Source organism: Dendrobium catenatum, unplaced genomic scaffold, assembly GCF_001605985.2.
Source record: "Dendrobium catenatum unplaced genomic scaffold, ASM160598v2 fragScaff_scaffold_1232, whole genome shotgun sequence".
In the NCBI taxonomy this organism is placed as follows: domain Eukaryota; kingdom Viridiplantae; phylum Streptophyta; class Magnoliopsida; order Asparagales; family Orchidaceae; genus Dendrobium; species Dendrobium catenatum.
This window is the reverse complement of record NW_021319694.1, coordinates 2,182,538-2,192,862: the sequence shown is the minus strand read 5'-3', so window position 1 is coordinate 2,192,862 and position 10,325 is coordinate 2,182,538. Positions and strand designations below refer to the sequence as shown.

Here is a 10,325-nt window from a genome sequence, read left to right as displayed (position 1 = left end):
AAACTCAGACTAGTCGATTCCTCCAACTAATGTTCTTCAATTTCCCTCTTAAGCTTTTCCTTCAGATCAACCAAATTCTGATGTTTAGATTTGCTCAAAAAATGCAAGGATTTCATAACCCTGAAAATTTTTTTATTAAAGACTTACATAACATCACCACAAGCCAGCTTATTCCATGATTTACTCACCACCGTAGCTGCAGCCAGATAAGATAACCATACATCTTCAAATCTAAGAAATTTATTGCTACAATAACTTTGGTTGAAATTTTTCAAAACAATAGGGCAATGGTCAGAAGCAACCCTAGCCAAGTGCCTAACCGAAGCTTGATGAACCATTTCTAATGCCTTGTAATTCAATAAACATCTATCAAGTCTTTCAAGAATACGAGCGTTACCATTTTTATTGTTGCACCAAGTATACTTTGGTCCAAGAATCGCAACATAAAGGGGGAAGGACCCCTCTCCTTTTCTTATTCAAATTCACCTTATTTTTCCTAGAAGATGGGTTCAAATGTCCAAGAGACCTAACCTCCTTAAGAAGTTTGGGTTTATACACACCACACAACATTACCCAAACCACCAAAACCTTCATCCTTGGTATCCATAGTAACTTCTTTATTGAAAACTGTCAAAGAAGGCTCCTTTGGCTTTTTGATTAAAGCCTCAGAATCCACCAATTCACCTTATTCTACATCAATTCTAACAGAATCACCAGCTCTATCCAAATTCTTCTCCTCCCCACACAAGACATTCAATAATTCAAAGCAGTTACCTTTATTGGAATTTGACTTTGGAGAAGAGTACAGTTATTTACCAGTAACTAAAGATAAATCCTCCTGAGTAGAAACCTCCATAGATATCTTCCATTTTTCACTATTCTCCTTGCAGATTTGATTAACATCATCTTGAACCTCTATCCCATTCAAAAGCAATTCCGTCCCCATAGTATTTTGAGCTTTGTCCATTTTAGAAGACAAAACTTCATGTACACGAGCTTTAAAGGCAGCTTTAGGTATAAAACCTTTCTTCAAAGATCCCACATTCCTTCTCTTATTTCTTTTGTTATTAACCAGTATCCAAGGCCCATAAGCAGACTCCTTCTTGATAACCTTTGGTTGAGCTTCATCAACATATTTACCATGGACAGGTGCCTTTTTCGTACCATCATTACCTCCTTCCATCACATTCAAACTGCAAGCATCAATCAAATGCCCAATCCTTCCACATTTGAAACAAAAGGATGAGATTTTTTCATACTCCACCTTTTGAAAGAATCTTCCATTCACTCCATCCACCCCAAACTCCTAGTGGAAGTTGTTTATCAAGCTCAACTCGGACGCAGATTCTAGCAAATTCCCTTCTTCCCTATTGGAACATATAGCCATCTATCAAAAGAGGTATTCCAAATAGAGAAGCTATTCTCGACACATTAATCTCATCCTAGCAATAAAGTGGAAGGTTGGGCATCCTAATCTAGAAAGGAGAAGACAACCCCTTTATAGAATCAGGAGAGAAATTAAGATTCCACTTATCAAGTCCAACGATATGACCGTTCACAAACCAAGGCCCACCAGATAAGACGTTTTCCATAGATTCATTAGTAAAAAAAGAACATAACACCCATCCTGAGCCAAGAAAAGTCAAATGGAACTTCCCAAATTGCGACCATTGGCATCTCAATTCTTCTGCAATAACTTGTATAGGGATATATCTACCGAAGACCTTCACAACAACAGAGTACTGAAGCTTCTTCAAATTGGGTTTAACATTAGGTTCATACAACTTAACTGCAGAACCATCCTCCGAGAGAACAGACTCATTTTCCAACATATTAACCTTAATATAAGGTCGCTTAGACCAAGGATTGCCAGGACGATGATCATTCATTTCTTGAACATCGATTTGAATTCCCTCTGAAGCATCAAGACCTTGACCATTCTCTAAAGCAATATCACAAACAGTTGGTGGATCATCACATTTACTTTGAACAGACGGAACTCCCTCCGATATGGAAATAGACTTAGAAATTGGCAAACCTATTAACGAAGAGCTTCATATTTTAAGAAGATGGCTCAAAATTTTTTATTTTTGAAACGCCAAGCGGAGTATTAGCCTTGAACTCTTCCACAATTTGCTTGCCTTTACCAATAACTGGTGGAGAGGATTTAACTTCAACACCACTTGATTCTCTGATAACTAGAGGTGCATTACAACGATTTAACTTCGGAGAAATCACAGATTGAGGTGAGACAGCTGGACCAGAAATGCCATGAGAGGCAAGCGACCAACAATTAGTAGGGTTCCGGCCACCAGAGTTGGCCAGTGGCCGGTCTTCCATCTCTAGCAGAAAACTCGCCAACAGATAGACGAAGAAAAATTTGAAAAAAAAAACTAAATAAAAAACTGGGAGCTTCTCTCTCTAGCGTTCTCTCTAGAACGCAGTTCAAGTGTCTTCCATAGAGAAAGTTATATTGTGAAAATTTAACATATATAAAGTTATTCTCATTTTTGCACTACAAACTTAAAGTTTTAATAAAGAAAATTTCAAAATTTTAATATTGTTAAAAAAACCGAGATAAATAGAGTGTAACTTACATTAATTTGGATAACTTCCTGATAGTAGAGACAGATCGAAGCCACCCAAAGCTAACTTTCTATCTCTAAAATCTTTCCTCTCTCTAGATCAAAACTCAGTTGGGGGGACTTTTGACAAATGAGGATTTTAAGTGAATAACTTATTATTTAAAAGATCATACAATTTTTTGTATGGAAGTTTCAAATTTTATTTTTATAAATTATATATTTTTATTTTAAATGAATTGTATAAATATATATATATATATATATATAGCCACTTTCGTTTAGATTGCAAAGATTGTAAAGTTATTCCGAGTGAAAATTTATGTACCCAACATCGTTTATTAGTTTTGGACTTTAAGATAAAGGGGCATAAAATAAAAAATAAAGTAAAACAATTTTCTAGGATTAAATGGGGGCATTTAAAGAATATTAACAAAAAATATTTTTGAAAATAAGCAAATTCATAAACATCGTTGCCAGCTCCGCTTGCATCGGCATACCTGCAAAACTCATAAATGTTAATTGAGCTAAAAAACTTGTTTATGACATTCACATCATCACATGGTAGTAGTGCAAACAATATATGCAGTATAAATTCGCAAGTTGAGCTTTGTTTTTTTATGCAGCTAGATTGCTTAACACGAACATATTTTAACTACGCTTATAAGAAGCTTTGTTATAAAAATTGGTTTAATTTTAAAAATTCTGATAATTGGGAAATATATAAAGTGGCTCGTAAGGATGCTAAGAAAGCAATATGCGATGCAAAGGCATTAGCTTTTAGTGATTTATATAATAGATTAGATACTAAAGAGGGAGAAAGATATATGTATAAGTTAGCCAAACAAAGAGATAGGAGTAGTAAGGATTTAGTTCAAGTGAAGTGTATTAAAGATGAAGATCAAAAAATACTTTTCTTAGAAGATGATATTCAACAAAGATGGATGAGATATTTTGCTAAACTTTTTAATGATGATTGTGAAAATAAGATTGACTATAGTGACCTTAGCACCCTAGTCGCCTTAGATGGTTTGTTCACATAAAACGGCGGCCTTCCGATGACCCGGTTAGGAGAGTAGACGTATTAGATTTTACTTGTGTTAGGAAAGGTAGGGGTAGACCTAAAAAGACTTGGTTAGAAAATATTAGGAATGACCTTTCTTTATTAGATTTAAACGAGAATTTGACTTTTAATAGGACACAATGGAGAAAAAAGATTCATGTAACCGACCCCACGTAGTGGGATAAAGGCTTGATGTTGTTGTTGTTGTATAGCCACTTTCGTAGGCCCACTTAAAAATCAAATTTCCTTAGCACAGTAGCCCACTTAAACTGGAGTAATTATTACGTCCGTTCACCGAATGTGTTCATAAATCAATAACCACTCGCCATGTCATGTGAAATTCGATATTGAGAACTTGGTGTTGCCCGATTTTCATTTTGATAGGACTTAATAATTGCTCCTCAAACTGATATTCCGTTTAGGTTTACTAAATATTTCGCTGCCATTCTCAATGCTCAGGACGCTCCGGCATCTTTTTTCTTCGTGCCAACGCCCTCGTCGCCAATTTCTAGAGATATGGAATCCTCTGGGACACTTATGTACAGCATCGGCCATGGAGAAACGAGGATCGCTGGAGCTGGAAGAGGTGCAAAAGGTCCTCTGCGACGTCAAGGCAGACGATGTGAGGGTGATACACGTGGGCGACCAATGCGACTGGACTGATCACATAGTCATCGCCACCGGTAGATCCACCTGGCACGTCAAGAACATCGCTCAAGCTCTTCTCCACAAGGTAGGTTTGTCTCCCCCATTTCTTCAATTGTTCAACCTTGGAGGTTGCAACATAGCAGTTATTGCAGTATAACGAAGACGAATGGTTTGTATGTTGATTTATGTCGTTTCTATATGCTCAGACCGTTTCCTTTTATTCCATTGGTAGTTGCACTAATCTAAGTTGGCTAACATGTATAAAAATCATGGACGAATAATTGCGGATGGGAGGATAAGAGTTAAGCTAGAGGGGGATATTGAAAGTGAACAATGGAGAATGCAGGTGCTATAGAAGTGTTTTATGATGTGAGTATGTTTTTGGGTCATTAGGTTTCAGCCTGTAATGGTTAGGAAACTGCCATGTTTTCCTTTAATAATTTTACTTACAGCTATAGGTTTCCCACCTATCCCATTTGGCTGAAAACGTACTGCCCAAATGCGGTTAGTTTGGAGCACGAGGCATCATGCACAGGCTGTCACCCTGGATGAAGTTGTAGCCCCTCCAATCATAATCATTAGCTTTGCCCCAATTATTTCTGGTCAATTTGATAAATTCTTCTCCTCCTTTTATTTATAGTGGGCAAGTAATTTGTTAAACACAGCTAACTCAAGTTGTTTTTACTATGTATAACCAATATATCCTTGTTCTTCACTAGTCCATATGCATTTATCTAATTCTATATCTTCTTCTTATATGCATATATTCCATCCTCTAATATGTATGCTCAAACAACTCCCAAGATTTTTTGTGCAAATTTATTACGGGTGCTATACCACAATATCTCTAAATCAATGATTTCCGCTTTATGGGCTGTTATTTCCTTTGTTCCAAATCTACCCAAAGTTGTGATTAATCTCCTCTTTCTAAGAGAGTTATCATCTTAACCTCATTATCACAATCGTCTTTATCGAAAATACTCAAGCTATTAGGGTTGGATTTTTAATCCATGATAGATGTTAGTTTATTGTTATATGATTATTTATAGCTCAAATATACTTGTAATTGTGTGTTTGATGTGCCTTCCAAGAGCATCTATGATAGGAATCACCTCCAACCAACTAGCTTTATTAATCAAAAGGGTAGGAATACGAACTCGATCAGTCTAGGAAAGGTAGAGATGTATTGAAATGTTGGAATGAAAAGCAAGAGACCAGTTTATTATGATCAACCATCAAAAGCCAATCAAGTGTGTGGATCTCTTTTGAAGATCTTTCTTTGTTATGAACATTGTTTTGTAGATTCTTTCAAATATAGGAATTATGTGTCTTCTTAACCTTTTCTAAATAATTTGTCCCTTATTTTCCTTGATTTTTAATTAGACTTCTGGCACATATCTAGTAATGTGAAAGCCCTTCTAAGTCATTGTTATTTGTTTGAAGACCATTTTCCCTTTGTCATTTCAATGAAACTTGATCTTTTAATTGGATTATGCCTCAATTTCTTATCCTATTTGTGTTAGTTATACATTGTACAAGCAATAAAAAAGATTTGAAATTGAGAATATTTTGAAATTTAGTGATATGCATTACTTCTATGGTTATAAATGCATTTAATTGAAAATCTTAGGATATCTTGTGCATATAAACCATAAATTCACATACATATTACAATTTTAAAGTTAAATTTTGTCATAGAATAAGTTATGGTCCCACTATCATGTATAAAAGATGCCATGGATAAGATATTGCTTGTTAACATATATATATATATATTCGTATTAATCTTAAATTTTCTTAAGATCAGATGCTTTGATAAAAACTATTTAAAAAATTGCTTGTGTGTGTCTCAGAATATTTACGATCATAGAGAGATAAATAGTTTAATATCCTAGTTTTGTATGAAGGTTTAACATACACATAACTAAAGAGAGTAGTGTAGGAGTTATAAGTGACACTATATTTTTTATGTTGAAAACCCTGAAAAGTAAAATCCATGGGGCTTGGCCCAATTAAAATGATTTTACTAGTGTTTGTATTTAATTACAAATGAAGCCCTTCCCTTAGGGAAGACATTGCTACATTCTAAAGAATGTTATTGATGGTTGAGGTTGGAAGAACTATTTGATAGGAACATGGCATAAATTCAGGTGCTGAAGTTTGTTGTTAGAGTTGATATCGATGGTATGCATTGATTTTATAAGTGACGGTGTGTTGGCATTATTAGTGATGGTAGGTGATGAAGCCAATAAGCATGGAGTAGCCATGCAAGAATAATCGGAATATTGTTGGTTGGCGAGCCATAGCTAGGCTATTGAGGTCGGAGGAGCGTAATCAGGCTACGAAGGTTGGAGGATTGTAGTAGGGCACTGAAGGATTGTAGTGGGGCATCGGAGGACTGGAGGATTATAGTTGGGCATCAGAGGATTGTGGTTGGGCGATGGAGGCCAGAAGGATTATATTCAGGTGGTAATAGTTAGAGGGTAATAATTGTGCGACAATAGTCGTCTGGTGATGAAGGATGGTAGACCATAATCAACGGGTGATGGAGATCGGAGGACTGTATTTCACAATGGAGATAGGAGGATGGTAGACCATAATTGGTCGACAATGGAGATAGGAGGATTGTATTTTATAAGTAATGGAGGTTGGAGAACTGTAGTCGGCGGCAACGATGATCCAAAGACCTATAGGTGATCGAGGTTGGATTGTAGTTGGGCGAAGGTGGTTGGAGGACTGTAGCCGAGTGACGATGGTTTGAGGACCATAGTCGGTAGGCAAAAAAGATTAAAAGAACCAATAATTGGCGGTGTGATGGAGGTTAGAAGGATTGTAGCCATATGGGCGATGAAGGATGGTAGATCATTGTCAACAGGTGGTCAGAGGAACATAGTTGTTGGTGATTAAGGTCAGAAGGACTATAATTAAGTGAATGTGGTTAGTGGACCATAGTGGCGTGATGATGGTCCAAGAACCATTATCGTTTGGTGATGGAGGTCCAAGGAATTGTAGTTGGTGGCGTGATGAAGGTTAGAAGGACATTATCAAGCAACAGTGGTTGAAAGATAATAGCCGAATGATGGAGGTTTGAGATCGTAGTCGACGAATGATGGTGGTTAGAGAACTATTATCATCGAGCGATAAAGGTTGGAAGTACTGTAGTTAAACAATGGTTGGTGGAGGAGCATGGTTGGGCGATAGTGGTTCAAGGATTGTAATAAGGTGATGGCAGTCATTCTACTGTACTCGGTGGGGGACAGTAGCCTAAGGGCTAGGAGCGTAGTTGGGTGATGGTGGTCTAAGGGCTGTAGTCAAGTGACGATGCTTAGGTGAAAGTTTAAGGGCGTGGCTAGGCGGCAATTGTTGGGCTTCAAAAGTTCGGCGGTAGCGGTTGAGCGGTGAAGATCGAGCAGTGTTAGCCAAGAGGAGGTCCAACCACGATGACCTTGCAAAGATCTAGTGGCAATAGCCAAGTGGCAGTCGAGCGGAGGTTTGAAAATGATGGTCAACCAACAAAGATTAAAATGTGGTGGCAATGCAAGGGTACGATGGAGAAAATCAAGGTGGAGGTCTAGTGTGGGTAACTGGGCAGCAAAAGTCTGAGTACAGCCGACTGTTGAGGGTTTGCTGGCGGTGGTATTCGAGTGAAACTTTTGGATGCTTCAAGCCGTAGAACTTTCTCGAGTCTCTCACCCAATGTTCTAAGCCCCTACCTTATGCAGAGAGTAGGGGTCTATTTATAAATTTTTGGAGAAGCATGCCTCGTAAATATGGCGAAATTCGGAGTACTCCATCGGACACCCTATTTTGATTCCCTTAATCATGAATCATTGGTTCAACATTCAAGTGCCTTAATGATTTCTGAATTAAGCAATTTTGGGCTTGTTGGATTCATTTCGTCGAATCGCTCTATTTGACTATACGCATGTCAAATTTGTAGATCATTTGGTTATAAATGAATGTCCTGAATTACACTTATGGCTCTTGATTTGAGCTCTAATTTAGCCATTGTTGGTGTCGTTGGGTTTATCTTATCAAGCGTTTAGTTCAAATAGAAATTTGATGAAATCGAATTTCAGATGACTTTGAATTTAATTTTAAAAGTTTTCCATATAAAAATGTCTTGAGATTCATGCCCGATCTAGGCGATTTTTTGATGACGTATCAGTTGTTCTCCTATTTTTGGACGTCAAAGCTCGTGGAGTCTGAAAATTGATTAAACCCTAAAAAAAGGTCGTGATGTAAAATTATAATTTCAGAAAAATTAAAAGGTATGATTGCTCTTTGGATTTAATGTGGAACTCATTTTAAGGTTATGAAGCAAGTAATTTTTTTTAAATTATAATTTCAACATTTCATGATGTTTGGGCATCAACCAGAGAAAAAAATATAAAAATATTTATTGTTTGAAATTGAATGTAGAGGCTTTGTTGGGTTCCAAACAAGTTAAAATTGAATACATATCATCGAATAATGGCCCAAAGACTCAAAAAAGATATGAATTGGGCTGTTTGGTCTAAAAAAAGGGGCCCAAATGAGACTTTGTAGTGGAACCGGTTGGCTAGCTGCCAGCAATGCTGCTGTGGGCTTCCTGCACGCATCGTGTGTGCGTATAGATGTGTATTTAATTTTTTTAATTCTTTCTATTTTTATTTATCTAAAAAGGGAAAAATTAAATTTTACTCCAAAAGATTCTGAAGGAGGTTTGGAAAGTTTTTTTAAATAATAATAATAGTATGTATGTATGTATTATTATTATTATTATTATTTTAATTAAATATTGTACCTTTTTTTCAATAAAGAGAAATTTGGAATTTTTTATTTAGAAAATTCAAAAAAGTTTGAAAACATTAAAAAATTAGAGAGAAATTTCCAAATTTACCTTTCCTCTGATCATTAAATACAACTCCCTATGCCCATTACATGACAATGATGCTTGACTATTGAGAGCATTGTCGTATCTTCTCTCGATGCTTAACATGACATCGATGACCGACTCTCGACATCCAAATATAAATCAAATTAAGCACAAATCCTAATTAAATTACTTCTTATTAGTCAATAATATTATGTTTATTCAATTTTTATACACTATCTTTTAATATATGAAAATTAGAATACTGTATCCAACTCATATCCATGTCTTATATTTTCAATAGTTGACATGTTCTATCGTGTTTGTTCATCATCAAATGAGAAGACATACAACAATAACAACATTAGCATCAAGCCTTTATCCGACTATATGGGTTCGACTACATGAATTATTTTTCTCCATTATGTCCTATTAAGAGTCAATTGTTATTGAATCTTACAATAAAGGTCATTCTAATACTTTCTAACCATATCTTTTTAGGTCTAACTCTAGTTTTCTTAACATAGTCCGAATATACATTTACTCTCCCAACTGGGTCATCGGAAGGTTGACGTTTTAAATGACCAAACCATCTAAAGAAACTCTCTCAAATTTTAATTTTCTATTGGAGCTACTCCAACCTTTTCATGTATATACTTATTTCGCATTGTATCTCTAAGCATAAAACTTCTCACCCACCTGAGTATCCTCATCTCTACAACACTTAATTTTATGCTTTTTTTAATGGCCAACATTTTGCGTCATAAAGCATTGCTGGTCTCACCACTATCTTATAAAATTTTCCTTTAAGTTTAAGGGGTACTTTTCTATCACACAGTAGTTTCGGATGCATTCCTCCACTTCAATGATCCAACTTGAATTCTACTAATATTATCCCATCTGTTTAACTATTGATTTGAATAATTGACATAAGATATCTAAAATATGCACTCTTTTTATTGACTTAATCACTCAATGTCACAATACCACCCCTAGATCTATTACTACTAAAATTATAATATGTACTTAATTTTAGATCTACTCAAACGAAAATCTTTAGACTCTAAATTTGACCTCCATAATTCAAGCTTTTCTTCAACTCCTCTCTTGTCTTATCAACAAGAAGAATATCATCATCAAAAAGTATACACTAGGATATATCCTCTTGCAAATGTCT

At 35.8% G+C, this 10,325-nt stretch overlaps 1 protein-coding gene across 5 annotated transcripts in view; it reads left to right on the top strand.

Annotated features, from left to right (window-relative positions):
• Positions 1–4,037: 4,037 nt before the first annotated feature.
• The window catches only part of LOC110097130 (protein Iojap-related, mitochondrial), a 39,609-nt gene continuing 33,321 nt past the window's right edge, over positions 4,038–10,325 (top strand). For 2 of the 5 annotated variants that reach the window (XM_028699298.1, XM_020823374.2), the window contains exon 1: positions 4,039–4,378. In XM_028699298.1, the coding sequence (XP_028555131.1) occupies positions 4,097–4,378 (282 nt within the window). In that variant the 5' untranslated portion in view covers positions 4,039–4,096. Of the gene's footprint in view, positions 4,379–10,325 lie in introns of all 5 variants that reach the window. The other 3 variants (XM_028699299.1, XM_020823375.2, XM_020823372.2) reach the window with 3 other exon arrangements.